The 18,270-nt window shown below is 40.0% G+C and overlaps 1 protein-coding gene across 1 annotated transcript in view; it reads left to right on the forward strand.

Annotated features, from left to right (window-relative positions):
* The window catches only part of LOC131956567 (uncharacterized), a 151,822-nt gene that overhangs the window by 113,221 nt on the left and 20,331 nt on the right, over positions 1-18,270 (forward strand). Inside the window, exons 30-31 of the mRNA XM_059321087.1 lie at positions 9,131-9,489; positions 17,351-17,381. Of these exons, the coding sequence (XP_059177070.1) occupies positions 9,131-9,489; positions 17,351-17,381 (390 nt within the window). The remainder of the gene's footprint in view (positions 1-9,130; positions 9,490-17,350; positions 17,382-18,270) is intronic.

Consider the following 18,270-nt stretch of genomic DNA (forward strand, 5'->3'; position numbering starts at 1 on the left):
TATTAAAGTAAACAAACGCGTGTAACCTAATTTGCTTTTCATTTGAAAGTAATAAAATAGGTGGTTATTGTCTTGAATGTTTGAGGATGTTAACAGTAACACTATCCGCTGTATTACTATTTGAATAGACCTTATTGCAGCTACCATTTTTATTTGTATTTTTCCTATCACATATTGCCACGCGTGTATATTGTTCTAAACTCTCTCTTCCTCTCTCCTCTCTCTCTCTCTCTCTCTCTCTCTCCCCTCTCTCTCTCTCTCTCTCTCTCTCTCATTTCATCTTCTCCCCCGTCCAAGCACCCAGCCCCTCCACCAGATACCGTTCATGTCTTTTCTCTCCGAGATTTTTAAATGTGATATTTCCGGTAATCTTTGGCACGATGGCGTCATGCATGTTTTCTCTAGGTGAGCAGCTTGACCTGGGCCTGACAGGGGCTTGCTGCGTCATACTTCCTGCTACCTGTAGAGGTAGATAAGCACTCACTCTGGTAGCATGCATGCATCCGTTTGTTTGATTAGAAGAATGTGTCTCTCAGGGTACAACAAATAATTGGCACTATGATTCATGTTCACGGGTGGGGCGGTATACAAGACTACATGCACATGTTTGATAAGACAAAATCTACAAATGAAAGTCCTACATACATGCATACAAACATACATGCATCCATCCATACATACATACATTTAAACAAAGATAGATACCAAGCTAGACACATATATAAATACATGCATACATATATACATAGATAGACATGTACATAAATAAATACATACATAGACAAACATAGATAGATATATAGATACATAGATAGACTCATAGACAAATGGTCACAGATAGATTTATTTGCATGTTCAGCATTAGATATACCATTTGTAAATGTTAACTGTAATAACGTAATGCAGATAAAGATTATAAAAATCCATCAGACAAAAGATAACACAGGTATTGTTATCGCTAGTTTTGTTCTGCCCTCTAGGTGCCAGACATGTAGCCTACAATTGAAGCCGGTTTTCTGTGCTAGTTATAATAACACACCTCGTCTTCACTCAAGTGTGTAAAAATGGTGTCTTCCTGTGATGTCGGTGGTGTTAGGTGCAGAATACACTAGATGATGTTAGGCATAAACAATGCCCAGTAATAGGTGCAGGCAATGCCCAGTGATAGGTGCAGGCAATGCCCAGTGATAGGTGCAGGCAATGCCCAGTGATGTCATGTACAGGCAATGCCCAGTGATGTCAGGTGCACGCAATGCCCAGTGATGTCAGGTGCACGCAATGCCCAGTGATGTCAGGTGCACGCAATGCCCAGTGATGTCAGGTGCACGCAATGCCCACTGATGTCAGGTGCAGGCAATGCCCAGTGATGTCAGGTGCACGCAATGCCCAGTGATGTCAGGTGCACGCAATGCCCACTGATGTCAGGTGCAGGCAATGCCCAGTGAAGTCAAGTGCTTGCAATGCCCAGTGATGTCAGGTGCAGGCAATGCCCAATGATGGCAGGTGCAGGCAATGCCCAGTGATGTCAGGTGCAGGCAATGCCCAGTGATGTCAGGTGCTTGCAATGCCCAGTGATGTCAGGTGCTTGCAATGCCCAGTGATGTCAGGTGCAGGCAATGCCCAGTGATGTCAGGTGCAGGCAATGCCCAGTGATGTCAGGTGCAGGCAATGCCCAGTGATGTCAGGTGCAGGCAATGCCAAGTGATGTCAGGTGCAGGCAATGCCCACTAATGTTAAATGCAGACCTCATTAAATAATGCTGGTTCGAATCAACATTTGACAAACTGATGTTATCGGCATCGATTAACACTGCTAATCGATTGGATTTTGGCATTAATTATTGGACTATGGCACAACACGTGTCATTAACATGCAATTATCGCTTGTATAAAGGTGTAATTAGGCTTTAAAACACTATTGGAGGTCCGAATTTTACGGTGTAATTTGTTGAAATTTACTGGAATTATTTTAATGGGTTGCAAACATTATCCTGTAATTTATTTTTCATTCTGAATTTCGCTTTATCTTTTTTTTTTTATTCTGGAAATGTATGCAAATTTTTTTTTTCGTGTCTATGGAATTAGTTAATTATTGTTATGGCCAGACACAAACAATCGCAGATACAAATGCATTGGAATTTGGGGAGGGGAAAGGGTTTCAGTTAACTCTAATTTAAACATCTTCAGCACGTGGAATGTATATCAATCAACCGCTATTCAACACTGCTGTTGGTTTTTTCCTTACAGCCAGTATTAGTCATACATCTATGACATCAGCTTGTTTTGTTTGTTTGAAGGAGACCCTAGTGAGTTTAGACCTACATTAACGCTGTTTCAGCTTTATTTTGTATGTTTAAATACAGCAACAGTGAGTTTAGATGTACATGAAAACTGTTTCCTCTTATTGTGTTTAATTAAAGTCCACGGCGAGGTTACACTGCGTATAAAAACCATTATCTTATTTCATCGTCTGGTCAGTGGCGCTAATTATAAACAACTTATACTGGAACTGGTTCTTTACCTGGGTTCGATCGAACCCCATGGGTTCGGCGTAGGTCAATAATTATACGACTTTTTTGTCATGAACCTATTTGTCGGGAGTTTATTGACGGGAGCCCATTTATCGACAGCCTATATTTCTCTAGTCAGTATGACCGGAGCCCATTTGACGGGAGCCAATATGTTTGGGCCCTTTTGACTGGGTCGTTTTGTCGGTGCACTTAAAATACCATTACAAAATTGAATTACATGCCGGTGTACTTGGAAATACAGTAGCAGACCAGTTAGCCCTTCATTAAAGTTAGAAGTTTAGGCAACAGATAAAAACTACAAAGCTGAACCGCGCCTAACTTTACCGTTCGGTCAGCTCCTAACAGAGCGGTGACATTTCAGGTTTTCTTTTCTTTTTTTAAACCTGTGCCTGCCAGGAAGCGAATGGGTCGCGTGCAGTCTTCTGTTAAATCTTTGCGTCATTCCCTGACAGTCGGGGATCAGTTTATCTTTCAGGCAGTTTTCTCCGGGAAGAGGGGGTGGACAGTGTCTACACAACAATTTAATTTTCGTTTTGTAATATCTCTATTTTGTAGCTTTTTCGTATGTGTTTTGCTGTCGTGCCTTCAACTTGGTAATAGATCTAGATCTATTTCTTCATGCTGTTTTAGAAAGTATTCTTTTCTCTGTTTTGTCTTCGCTACGGGTTTATAATTTTGGCAGGTTTTTGCTGTTTCTTTTAAATAATCCATCTTGCCCGAATTATTCCTTCCCCCATATACATTATTATAAACCAGCCGACCCGCAGCGTATCATACGCCGCTATTTAGTTGTTTTATTTTCTACTTTTCAGTAATTCATAATTTGTGAATTCGACAGTACCAATGCTGCCACTGAAAATATTTGCTTTAAAACACTACTACCCCCCCCCCTTCCCCTAACCCCGACCCTACACCCCCCCCCCCCCCCCCCCGTGAAAGCAGCCTCCTCTTAGTTATTTCTTAGTTACCTCCTGTAAGTTTAAAATCGAACTAAATTATCTGCCCTTAATAGAAACACGGCTCTACGCTTTGTAAACATTTAGCGTGACCACAACTCACCAGACAATGTGGGGGTGGGGTGGGGGTGGTAGTGATAGTGATAGAGAGAAAGAGAGGGGACTGCAAGGAGGCGCTTGCAGCTTGTTTTCTAACGGCTCCCAGAAGAGAATTATATATATAGATAATCCATCTTGGCTAAATTAATCTAAACTGAATTATACACCTTGCTTGAATTAGCGTTATAAATAATCCATCTTTCACGAATTATTCCCTCCCCCGTATACATCCAAGTATATCCTTATAAACAATCCATCTTGCCTGAATTATCGTTATAAGTAATCCATCTTGCCTGAATTATCGTTATAAGTAATCCATCTTGCCTGAATTATCCCCCTCATATCCACCCAAGTTTGTCATCACGTCTTCTCTCCCCTAGCATTGAATGCATGTCTTTATCTTGTGTATTCTAACAGGCGATGGCATTGTTTAACCTGATAATGCGCACTCAGCGTTAGCTGTGGGCTAAATTGTTCCCTACCTTTTTTCTCGATCACTTGCATACAGTCAGGTGTGAGAGGCATCCTGTAAATCTCCAGCTAATTACTAATTAACACTTGGCATGTGTGTATGGGCTGGGGTGGGTGTGTCCAGAGTTTTGTGACATTGTGTTCAGTCTTCTAGTCTCTGGTGTTGTAAAAGGCAAAAGAGTCTAGTGTTTTGTGACTTTGTGTTTAGCCTTATACGGTCTTTGGTGTTGTAGAAGGCAAAGTGTGTGAAGTAGCACTATCAAACTCTTTTTATAGCAGAAATTAGGTATAAAGCTGGACTTAAATCCCTCTTCCCATTTGTACATTACTCAAAAAAAAAAAAAATGCAGTAGGACATAACCCACCCGATCGATTATTGATTCTATACTTAATTAGGATGAGGATATTTAAGAACTAGTTACGGATGTTGTTAGAGGTAGGGATAGGGAGATGGATATAGAGATGGATAGGGATATGTAGATGTAGAAGATGAATATTCTAGGGGGACGGGGGTTGATATTGTGGGTATTGACTGGCGCGTAATTTTCTAAACCTGGTTAGGTAGTACCTGTTATCTACGCACCCAATGACGTCACAACACGGGTACACTCATACATACATATACACACTCAAAAACCAATAGCACAATACAACTGTCACGCACACGCTCACATACAGAACACTCCTACACAGACACGTATGTACTGTGTGTACACTCATACGCTCACAAAAAACAATTGCACAATACAGTCTCACACACGTACATGCCCACACACAGAACACTCCTAAACAGGTGCTATGTAGTGTTGAGTCTACTTGAGTTACAAATCACAGATTCCTGTGTTGTATTGATCTAGCCTTTTCTCCTGTAATCTCTACCCCCTCTTCATTTAAACCTCCTAAAAATTCGTGTTATTCCTATGATAGGTTGATGGAGATGAAAACAAAAGCCGTTTGTGTTCCGTGACTCCTTTTCCTTAACCCATCTAATTGGTTAATCAAGTGCGTAGGACCCCATGTTAATGCTTCCATGTACGACCCCATGTACCTCTTGTAGAGTAGACCCCATGTCGATTCTTCTCTTTTACGACCCCATCAACCTCTTGTAGAGTAGGACCCCATGTTAATGCTTCCATGTACGACCCCATCTACCTCTTTCTTGTAGAGTAGGACCCCTGCTTCCATCTACGACCCCATCTACCTCTTGTAGAGTAGGACCCCATGTTAATGCTTCCATGTACGACCCCATCTACCTCTTTCTTGTAGAGTAGGACCCCTGCTTCCATCTACGACCCCATCTACCTCTTGTAGAGTAGGACCCCTGCTTCCATCTACGATCCCATCTACCTCTTGTAGAGTAGGACCCCTGCTTCCATCTACGACCCCATCTACCTCTTGTAGAGTGAGACCCCTGCTTCCATCTACGACCCCATGTACCTCTTGTAGAGTAGGACCCCTGCTTCCATGTACGACCCCTTGTACCTGTTGGCTACCTCTTGAACTAACGCGTTACAACAGCCTGGAGCTGAGAGACTGTAATCAGTTCCCCAAGGGGGAGCATCCCAATGTTGACTCTAGGACGGTTGATTGTACGAGTTACCCTGTCTTGTTGTTCTCATCAATATTTGGACCGCTATATGTGGAAGTGCCTGACTGGTAGCACAGGCTTATTCTGTTCTTATATAAACATCAGGAGAGAAGCATTGTATTGTATCGATGTGGTTTTTTTAATGTCGCTGTTGTGGTTAGGGTCAGGTTTAGGGTTAGGATCAAAGATATGTTCAGGGGATGAACGGGCTTTCGTTATTGCTAAGGTTAATGTTGTAATTCTAGTAAAGCACAGTTTCGATCATACTTTTTCTTCTCTCGACGGGTGGGGGTTTAAAATGTCACTGTACATGGACTCTAGTCCTGGTTAAAGTATATATTTTCTATGTTTTAGATTTCATGAGGGGGGGGGGGGGGCACTTTTTTTTTCGTAAAGATGCAGGAAATAAATTTTTGTAAATCATTATCTATGATATCATTTAACCTAACAAACTTAGAGAGAAAAAAAAGTTCTGTTTTCTTTGTTTTTAACTAAGACTGAATCGATAATATTTTTGTGTTCCACTAACGTCACCCTTACTCTCACATAAATAATATCATCCCTGTTGGAAATATCGCGGATAATTTACCGTAAATCCACACCTGTATTTAATAAAAACACGTCGACAATTGTTAAACTTAATACAATGTCTTTGTTAGCCAAATTTATAGACATTTCTAGTAGAGATCGATCTATCTCAATATATATGTATATATATACACAATCTATCCATTCATCTATCTATCCATTCATCTATCTATCCATTCATCTATCTATCCATTCATCTATCCATCCATTCATCTATCCATCCATTCATCTATCCATCCATTCATCTATCCATCCATTCATCTATCCATCCATTCATCTATATATCCATTCATCTATATATCCATTCATCTATATATCCACCCATTCATCTATCTATATGTCAATCCATCTATCTATTTACAACAAAATACATTGAAGTTTCGTAACGGCCTCATGATCGTGTAACACCACCCCCCCCCTCGGTCTAATTGTGACGTAAGGACCAGCCAGGTATAAAGTTCCATTCTTGTATGCAACTATTTGTTTTCTATATGGCACCGTGAAACAGGCCAAGCGTATCAGCTGACAGCTAACCTTTATAAACCGATACAAGAAGGGGAACACGGTGATAGTGTTGTGACACCTGCACCAGTGTTGCTTCCAGACTTCCTTCTCTCGGGGGGGGGGGGGGGGGGGCACTTGATTTTTTTTTTGGGAGTGGGAGGGGTGGACACTGGTAAAAGTATATATTTTTTTATATAAAATTCTATTTCGTTCGGCTCTGCCCCCCCCCATCCCCCCACCCCTAAGAGATGCCTGAAATAAACTCTGAATGCGACTTGTGTCAAGTTTGAGCTTAGCTGCACCAGTGTTACGCCTGTTGAACAACGTTTCACCACTACGTCATCGTAGAATATGATCTGGGTGTATCGTATACCCTGTCGCACGCATCAATGATTTTCTGTCTTGTTTTTTTTTTTAAAGGCTGTTCTTGTCATTAACGTCTTACACGACCATTCCCTAGCTTTCCATTTTCTATTTCTATACTCCTTTCTTGATACCTCTTACTTCCTACCCCTACCTCCCCACCTTAACATTTCACACCAGAGTTTCTTCCAGGCATCTCTTCGGGGCGGCTTTGCCCCCCCCCCCCCCCGAAGAAAGTCTACCCCCCCCCCCAAAAATCTGGAAGAAACACTGTTTCACACACTACTCTCTACCCCTTCCAGGGCTTTTTCCATCCATTTCGGTCGGAGTAGAGAGTAGTTGTAAGAATATTTAAATTTAATGCTGTTTTTTTTAAAATAGGCATTAGTGGGTTGGGCGTCTCGATATAAGAGAGATGCATGAAACACTGCATAATTCTCACTATATATCCATCCCCTAATGTCTACTCTTAATTTCCCACTTCATACCTACCACCACATTCTCACCACCACCAACTCACCACCCCTCTATTCCATCCTTCAAACATAAGACCACCCCCTGATAAACACCTCCTAACCCCCTTCCCTATTTTATACAACACCCCCCCCCCTTACCTCCCTCTGCTTTTCCCACTTAACGTTCGTGTAAAAACGAAATGTATATCTATTTATAGCGCTCGTCACTAGGCGTCAGCCAATAAGCAAACAGCGTCAAAATTGTCAAGGTCTCGGTGTGACGACACCGATGACGTGTGTCGTGCTGTGTTCCAATGGCCTCGGCTTGTTTCTGGCAGTGACGGAAGCGATCATGACGTCAACATGTTACGTCCATTGTAGCTGGTGATGAAATACTTACACCACGATCTGCATCTCCCTCCCCTTCCGCCCCTCTCTACTTCTTTCATCACGATTGTACAAAAAAAATCTTGAGGCTATTTTAGGGGATTAGAAAAAAAAAAGTATAAAACTTCGTCTCATCGTCCTGTCGTGTACAGGCTGTCTGCCTTGTGTTATTGTCCAGATCCATCTTTTAGTGTCCCTCATGTTCGTTGAGAACAGTCTGTCCGCTTGTCTAAATACACAACGTTTAACTATGCTTCTCTATGATATGTTAACAAATGTAAGTCATATCATTTTCGTTTATTAACATTGTTTCTTAAGGTTGTATAAATCATCTTTTCCAATTCTTGTCCAAGATACAAGAGTCAGATGTAGTAGAGTTGTTTTAAGGTTTTATTAATATCTGCTTGAAATTGAAGTTAATTATTAACCTATTTGCCCGCAAAAAAAATTTGTAATGAAAAGTATCCGTCTACATCAGGGGTCTCCAAACTTTTCAGTCCGAGGGCCGCATTAACTATCAAATTTCAGTTCGGGGGCCAGTTTCTTCCAGGCATGTCGTGATTTTTCTGAGCAAAGTTCCTCAGCCATCACTAACAAACGTTTTTTCCGTAGACAAAAAGATCTCCGCGGGCCGGATGAGAGGACCTCGCGGGCCGCATCCGGCCCGCGGGCCGTAGTTTGGAGACCCCTGGTCTACATAATAAAGTACCATATAGGAAGCTACCCTTGCAGCACAGGCGATCTTTTGGGCTGATAAAGTAGCGGTCACCTGTTTCAATATTAAGGAATAGTTTGGTCATTAATAAATCAAGCAGTTACCTTCCTTAATGTGAGACAGGTACCGTTTAGAGCTGGGTTGGCTCAAAATACGAATTTGAGACTTTCGGGTTTGCAGTCGTGCGTACCACCGCCCGACCAGGCCGTTCCACAAAGGGCTGTATACTTTATATTATATAGCAGTGGCGTAGGCAGGGGGGGTTAGGGGGGTCATAACCCCTCATAGACCCCTCGGTATTTAGAAAAAGTATGAGGGGGGGTGCAAATCGAAAGTTTGAGGGGGGTGCAAATCGAAAGTTTGTCCCGGGTAAAAATTGGAACCCCCCCCCCCCACTTGAGACGATCCTGGCTACGCCACTGTTATATAGTATGTATATGCTGGCACTAATATAAACGACCTTGACCTCCACAGTCCCACCTGGCCATCAAGAGGAGAGACCAGAAGTCCAGGGGCATGAAGCTTCCAGAGCTCGCTGAGAACACGGTACTGGATACAAGCCTTACGGTACCGGACACGACCCCCGCGGTACCGGACACGACCCCCACGGGACCGGACACGACCCCCAGGTCCACCAAAGCGCTGAACACTTGCCCCAGTCTTTCCCTTCCCCGCCTGGTCATGCCTCATATTTCGGTCACCAACTCTGACGCCGAGGTGCCCCCTCCGCCCAGCGATGACCCCGTGACCCCCAGTTTGCCGGCGTCGTTTCTGAAAAAGTTGGGATTAGCTGTGAAAGGTGTCAATGGAGAGAGCGAGAAATCCAGCCTTAGGTGAGTCCTTTTCTATTTCACATGTGTCTGTCCTGTTAACATTAGTTCTGTTTACCTTAGTTCTATTCATCTTTGTAACATTCATCTTTGTTCTGATTTACATTTGCTTTCTTCATATTTGCTTTTTCCCCGTGTGTTATGTTTACTGTTGCTGTTCACTTTTCCTCTGTTCAGCTGTGTTCCGTTTACCTTTGTAATATGCATCTGTAATCTGCTTACCTGTGTTATGTTTACCTTTGTAATATACATCTTTAATCTGCTTACCTGTGTTATGTTTACCTTTGTAATATTCATCTTTAATCTGCTTACCTGTGCTATGTTTACCTTTGTAATATGCATCTGTAATCTGCCCACCTGTGTTCTGTTTACCTTTGTAATATTCATCTGTAATCTGCCCACCTGTATTATGTTCACCTTTGTAATATGCATCTGTAATCTGCCCACCTGTATTATGTTCACCTTTGTAATATGCATCTGTAATCTGCCCACCTGTGTTCTGTTCACCTGTGTTTCTTTCACCATTGTTCTGTTCACATAGACATGTTTTTTTATAGAGTTCTTTCATATTTTGTACCTTTCTACATTAAAATAATTGATTTCCAAAACGAGGGAATTATCAGGGCCGGCGCAACCTATTAGGCGAACTAGGCGGTCGCATAGGGCGCTATCCCTAGGGGGCGCAGAAGGTTTAATCGCTATTATCAAAAGGTACCTAATAATTAATAGCTTGTATAAAGGAGTAGCGATCTATTTCGGCACCAAGGACGAACTATCAATTCTACAACCCCACCCCAAAATTTGGTCTATATAGGCCTTTATTTATCCGCGATGGTGAAAATGCAACCCCATCTCCTTAATTTGGAAAGGTCGGGGCGCTTTTTACCAGTCACTTTGCCTTTTTAATTAGGTGTCACATAAATGATGTAGAAAACGATTAAATAAGTTCGTAATTTAAATTTTGAACATTTTAATAGGGCTTGTAAGTCTCGTTTTCTCTGACTTTGAATTATAAAACTGTCCTGGTGTATAGAGTTTTGTAATGACGGGGTGTTCAAAGTATTGTAGCCTACTTGTTTGGTAAGTTTTGATGACTCGTTTAGATTTGGGAGTAACGGCGGAAGGCTGTTACTGATAGGATTCGTAAAGTATCTATGTGTTAAAGTGTCGTATTTTTATTTGGCTGTTGTGTAGTTGAAGGTCTGGTGGAATATGATTGGTAGTAGAGAAATGAGAATGCAGGTGATGAAGTATCGTAGTTCTGGAGTTCGGGTAATTGATTCTTGTGGTATTAAGGTATCGAATTATATTGACTGTTAAAGTGTAGTAGTAGGTCCAGTGAAATCGTTGTTGATTGGGAGTACCGTTTGTAGAGCTTGGTGAAGTTAAACGAGTTGGTGTCGTAGTTCTGGAGCATCGAGTCTAGTTATGTTTAGGTATCGAAGTTTGATATGTGTTGTGAATGTAGTAGAGTATGTCGAGTAGTTGAGTTTATCGTAAGTTAGATGATTTCAATTCAGTACGGAACACACTACAAAGAAAGGTAATCGGAACACACTACAAAGAAAGGTAATCGTTCTCTAGTTGAAAAATCTTGAGTTTTTCAGTTAACTATATTACCACTCTTAAAGTATTAATATATATTAAATAGGATGGAATTTATAACTAACCGTAAACTTTGTTTTTCCAAATTAAATTTTTTTTACTTAATCAATAATTCTAGCAATGTCTAAAGCAGTTACCCTTGTTTGATTTTTTGAAAGATGTCCCTTTATTTAGGGGATCCAAAATTCTATTTCGGTAAATGTGTACTAATAAGTGGCATAAAAATGTATGTCATCAAAATTGAATAGAAGTATGTTATAATACAGCTACCATTTTTAGACTTTCAAACAAAACCTGCAGTCAAGTACTCAATAGGTAAAACATATTGTTTTCACAAGGTTAAATAGATAATATGAAAATTTGTTGTAATTATTACGGAATGAAATTTATAGCGTTTTATTGTGTTTTTTAAACATATCTAAGTTTCACTTGGTTAATTTAGCTATTCTTGTGAAAGTTATTTCCCTTGAATAAAACTCTGTAATTTGGATTTTCAAATGGGAGATAATTCGTTGCTTAACTTTACATTCATTTCCAATTCCTGACCTTAGGTTGACCGCTTACATATAAATACAACTTTAAGTTATTATTTGCTAATGTAAAAATTATACAGAGCTTAAGTTTTAAACAATAGTTTGCTAGTTGTTTTTTTTTTAGCATTATCAAGTTGAAAAACATCAGTAGCCGTTGTAGATTGCAATACTTAATGTTAGTAGATATAAGGTCTTAGTCGTAAATTAAACATCAATTGTCTTTTCATATTTTTCACTCTCATATATAACAATTTTAGGCTGGAATCTATAAACCTGCTTTAAATAAGTTTTAACCCTTACGGGCCTGCAGATTTATTCTTAGTAGCAGTTTGTTTTTATATCTTCACTGTTACCCCATTACAGTTCGTTAAAATGTCTTAGTTATTCTTCCTTTTTAATTGACTTGTCATGTTTTGTTTAGAAAATGATTTTGAAAGAACTAATATTCACTTATTCTATTAAAAATAGATTTGATAATATTAGACATCTGTTTTGAAATTTGAGGTTTACGTGGAAACATAATCTGAGCTGTATTTAAAGAACATTGTTTTACTCTTCGGTGTAATACCCTTAGCCATTTATCTCAAAGACGAACATGTATTCAGCTAGCTACAACCCCGACTAACTCCATAACTAGTCTATTAGCGGCCTAGAGCTATAGGTTGTAGTGTTAGTCTGTCCAGCTAGTACCACCATGATCTTCGACGTGTGTGCGCGTGTCTGTGTGTGTGTGCGTGTCTGTGTGCGTGTGTGTGTCTGTGTGTGTGTGTCTGTGTGTGTGTGAGAGAGACAATCTATGTGACCACCGGCATATGTTGAGCTTTATCTCTGGGCAGTTTTTTTTTTCTCTTTAAAATGTGACACACGATTTATATCCAATGTGTCCTGCAGTAAAAACAAAGGTTTAGTGTTGAAATATTTTAAACTTGGTTGAATGTCGGAGGTACTATGGCGCTCTGTGTATAAATAGATCGGTCTAAGTACGTGATAATTGGAGCTTTGGTGGATACGAGTGGATATTGGCGCAGTTGTCTTTCTTTTTTCATTGAGTTCAATGGAGGCGGTCAAAAAATTAGCACACCGGCTGAATAAAAAACACGGACGTAAGAAAAGGTAATAACGTATTGGCTTGATTACCATAATTATATTACCTTTCGTGTAACTTTATGCTGGTGCTTAGTTAAGGCTTTTGCCTTCGTCATAGATCAAAACGTGCGAACGAAATTTCAATCACTTCTACAGGACTGATTTGTTTCAAACTTGACACCTCAGTCAAGATCCGAAAGCGATAGTGTGGCCTAGAGTTATAGATAATTAGATACATTTTCTCTAGATATATTATACGGCTTACTATTTGTATAAGTATAAAGATGCGTGGGTCAGTATATTATGCATTGAAAAAGTTTTGAACGTGGTAGGGACATCTCAGAATATACACATCGACATTATGGCAACGTAACCCATAAGATAGCCTACAAATTTGTCTTTAAAGTTTAATTATCGAATAATATACAAATAACTCAAAAAAGTAGATATTAAGACTTAAAATCTAGTTGTTAAAAGTTTTGAAAAATCATTTTTACTGACAAAAAGTATAAAATAAAACATTCTTATTTAACTATTCTACATAGGGTTTTTTTTAACTCGTATATCGAGATATCATAAAAATATATTTAAGCTAATGTATGATTCTCCTATTAAACGATGTACAAGTTTAATAAACTAACCAGATCATTAACCTTACTGACGTTAAAATAGAACGGTCCCATTAACTCTATTCCCACCGGTTGCAGAATGTTAAAATCCATAATCCTAGTAAACTAGAACCTGTTCTTGAACATGTACACTTGTATGTGGACATTGTTATATACCTGACGACCCATGAAATCCTACTTCAGTGGATCGATTCGAATCTCACGTTGTGCTATTAGCACTATCTCGTTTTAAATACGAATGAAGAACTTTGTTTATAAACGGTTTATTTGTGTTTCTCTAATGGCTTGAACCAGCACAAGTTTAAATAGAAGTATGTTTCGAATCATTCATTGCCTTCCATTCCTAAGTAAGCTGAATCCACGTATTGTACTGGTTTAAATAAGTTCTTTTGCGCTAAATATAGCGTAAAGACAACGATACTACCTGATCAAACTACAGTTGTTGTTTTTCATCGGAATTTTCAGTTGTACTCAAGTGATGTGTCTAATAAACCTCTCACAATTCTAGCTGCATAGTGACTGATTTTTAGGAATAAAAAAAGTGTTTAGTAAATCGTTTTTGTTAAGACGAGTGCTTAGTTGAAACGTTACAGGCAATATAACGTGCCTACTTTGCATAATTTATTATACATACATGTTGTTTGTTTTTTGTATTGATACAGTTTAACGTAAACCAGATTTAATTCTGCTGACGTTTAAAGCACCGTGTTGATGTAATGAGAGTATTTCCTGATGGGCAATTAATGCTAGTAAAAAAATGTGAAGTTTGTAAATGAAAATAAATGAACATCGAAAGCTATTACTGTCTAGAAATTTAAAAATAATTGCCTTGCAACTACCTGATTTATACACGCTAGGTAAATGAATATTAAATTCTTTCTGGAGCGCAGCTGTTTAAAAAAAAATAATCAATGGCTCAGCGAAATCCTTTAATTAGTGAGTGGTAACAGAAGAAGGGTGGGGGGGGGGGGAGATACCGGGGGTTGGCCGTGGTGTTACCTTATCACTTTATCTGGCCAGTGTTTGCTGAGTGCCGTGTTTTAAACCTCCCAGTTGGTGTTGTGTGGCTAGAGTTTAAGTTTGGTTTACGTTGGTGTTAAAATGTGGACTAATTACAGATACTCGCTGTTGTTTTAACGTTAATTTCATGTTCTATTGGAAAGTTTGTTTTGGTCCGTTCGCATAGTGAATTTCAGAGAGGTATTGTTTAGTTCATGATTATAATTGTGAAAACAAAGGCGTATTTGTTAGTGCGCATCGATATAGACAATATTTGATTTGGATAACTTGCTTAAAATGCAGTCGGATAACGTTAGTCGTTAGTTGTTTCAGTAGTGAGTTTCTTTTGTGACTTGTATCGATTGTTTCCATTGTTAGCGAATCATTTATTATGTATATCTCACTTTATTTTTATTGTTCGTTTGCTATGGAGCATTTGTTAGCTTTTTATTTTGATCATTGGGTATGGGTTTTTATTAGTCTAGTATCTGTGATCATTTAGTGTGAGTTTTTATTAGAGTATTCGCTGATTATTTGATGTCGGTAACTGGATAGCAGTGATTGTTTGATCATTTGATCTTAATCTTTTATTAATGTCCCGTATCTTTAATCGTTTGAGTTGTGTGTTTGTCTTGTTGCTTTGATCAGTCGTTGAAAGATAATGCGATGCATTAGCTGACAGATAATGAAGTGCATGTTAGATTATGTAAAGCTGTGTTGGGACGTCTGGTTGACGATTGATGCAGTTGTGTCTAGTGTTTCACTGTTTCACTCATCTCATGTGGCCTTGTTGTGGTAATGAGCGACTCTAGGACAGATCAGTTTGCTGTTGGTCCGTGTGTAGCCCTTGGTATTGTGGGTGTGTGAGGGGGAGATGGGGGGGGTCTGTGTGTAGTCCCGGATGGTGGAGGGGGGGGGGAGGTTCCGTGTGTATCCGTTGGTATTGTGGGGGACAGTATGTTTCCAGTGTAGTGAGGGGGGGGGGGGTGAATGGGTCTAGAACTTTCCCCAGCCGGGCTTCCCCCCCCCCCTCAAATTAACCATGTCAATTACCATCCTCCCCCCTCACAGTGATGAAGATCCCTAACCAAAAACCTATAGCTATGCTTAACCCCATCAATAATCCTAATCCCAACTCTAAAACTACATCTGACCCTAACAATAGCCGTAACCATATCCCTACCTTATCTCTAACTTGGCATGGTGTAATTGACGGGGGGGGGGGGGGTTAATGTCCTGTTCCCGGTGTGTATGTTACCCCGGGTAGTGTGGGTAGTCAGTGAGTTATATGAGTGAGAACTCATCTATCACATGCACGTCTTTAAACGTGAGCCAACGTCAAAGGCTAGTGATTTTGTTGACAGATCGCTCCTATACATTAAAACACCAACAGGGACCTGTATTTGTATAACCCAGGGGTCGGCAACCTGCGGCTCGCGAGCCGCATGCGGCTCTTTTGATATCAAGTTGCGGCTCTCCAGCTCCTTGAACAAATACTAATAATCTTAATAAAAAATAAAATATTTGAAATAAAAAAAAATGTTAGTGGCTCTTTAAGACCAGGGAAATTTTGAAAATTGTAACTTTTGGCTCTTCCGCTTCAAAAGGTTGCCGACCCCTGGTATAACCCCATCTCTCCCCACCACATTACTTTGTTAAAGCTTGCTCTGGTTTGACGTTGTTTTAACGTAACCTCAGAACACAGTTCGGAGGCCTGTGTGGTTTCATTATCTGCTAGATGTGTCTACTACATGCTGACGTAACAACTGTATCACATTGCATTTCATTCTGTTACGCATTGTTGAACTGTGGTTTTCTTTTTGACGTCACCCTTCACTGCGGCTAGACTAGCGTGTTGTAAAGGGTTAAAGAGGGACTAGATCAGTGGTTCTTAACCTGGGTTCGATCGAACCTCAGGGGTTTGGTAAGTCTCAAGGTCCGACAGAGGTCAAGACACATGCCCGACTTATGATTCACGATCGGATTTTGTCAGTGCGGTCGATAGATCAATTAGGAAGGGTTCGGTGAATGCGCATTAGAAATGGGTGGGGTTCGGGACCTCCATTAAGTTAAGAACCACTGGACTAGACAATGTTTACATTCTATCTTTTTAAAGACCTTGTACGGATAAATGCATATACATGAGGGAATATATTGTTGTGATATGCAGTTTATACCACACCATACTGTTTTAACTAGACTTTAAAAGAGGAGGAGTTAGGTCGACGGAGTCCACAAAAGCAACTGTTTGGTTTAGTTATTGAATTCTTCTATTGTGCCCTGTAAATGCCTACGTGGGCTGATTCGTTATCTCATTTGATCCGTGAAAACATTTCATTCTGTTTTTAGTTTTTTGTTGTGGGCTGCGTGATTGTTTCTTGGCGTGCTGTGGCTTCTCTGAATTCAACCGAGTTAGTTTGTAATGGAACGCCAGTTATTGTTAAACAGTGGTGGTGTTTTGTTTTCTTGCTTTCTTTAATCAATTTCAAGAACTGTGGGTAGTTGTGTTCTCAAAGTGTTACTTGTGTAGGTTTACTAAGGCAGATTTTTGTTTGACTTTGTAGTCTATTTCCATAGTTTAAGGAGTGTATATTTCTGTAGCTTGTGGAGTGTATATTTCTCTAGCGTGTAAACCCGTATATTTCTCTAGCGTCTAGTCCCATTTATCTCTCTAGCGTGTAGTCCCATATACCCCTCTAGCTTGTAGGCCCTTATACCCCCCACATATCTGAGATGCTATGATCGAGTGTCGAGATGTTGCAACACATCCATGACGTTGTACGCGAGGCTAGGAAGAAATTTCTAAGGTTTGTTAACGCTGAGATCTCATGTACTTATGTTTGCTTATTGTTCAGTTAAACCAAGTTAACATGAGCAAGTGATTTCTTGTTGATGTCAACCTTTATATGCGTTATTAGAGCTTTGAAGTTTACTTGTAGCAAGCAGTTTTAAATATGCATAACTGGAGTCAGTCATCTCAAAATTCATTTTTTTTTACATTTTTCTTTGCAGTGTTGACCAGCTACCTGAGAAAGAAATTGAGGTAAGGTCTTTGTTTTTATAGTTTATTTCCGCTTTAGGTAGTATGCAATGTCACATTGTCAAGGTCACTTCCTCTAACTTACATGTCATAAAAGTTACTCACCCCCTATCTTAACGTCATTTAGGTCTATATACGACCCTCTCTGTATAGCATCTGATTACAATCATAATTCACCATGTATACGTACTTGTAATCTAAACTATCCCCTGTCCAATCACGGTAATTAATGGAAACCCCCCTTACCCCCCCCCCCCCATAATTTTGTTCAATTACCCTATAGGCCTAATAGCCAGACATAAAGGAAAAATACACGAAGTTTATGTATGTGTATTGTATTACATGCACTCAATGTCTGTTTCGCAGTCAATGTCTTCTTCGTAAGGCTTAACAGGACCTATTTTGTGTCGGCTTCTCCAAGTTGGTAAAGTTGCTAAAGGCTGCTAAACCGAAAAGGCTCGAGTTCGAATCCTCGTGCAGATGAGGCTCGATAGCCGGGACACAGTAACCCATCTAGGAGAGAACTCCAAAATCAAACAACTGCTGTCTTGCAGGTTGTTCAAATCCAGTCACAAATGCAGGTTGACATCGAAGTCAACGTGCGTATGTAGCTCATTACATGTTGACACGTAATGCTTGTGATGAAGAAAATGCCTTCCAACATTACAATTAAGAACATAGAAGAAAAAAATCGCGTGTTTTATTTTCGCAATGATTAAACAAATAGTGGGGATGGCGTGGTCGGATGTTAGAGCTTACGACTGCCTACATGAAATTCTTAAGTTCCCATCCCGGGTTCGAGTCTGTGGAACGTCCTTAGCCCACGCACCTAAGTTAGGGAAATCAATTGCGGCTGACCACACCATCCCCTATATGCCGATGTCATTGATAC

Source organism: Physella acuta, unplaced genomic scaffold, assembly GCF_028476545.2.
Source record: "Physella acuta isolate Inbredline_101_S28 unplaced genomic scaffold, ASM2847654v3 ptg001160l, whole genome shotgun sequence".
NCBI classification, from domain to species: Eukaryota; Metazoa; Mollusca; class Gastropoda; family Physidae; genus Physella; species Physella acuta.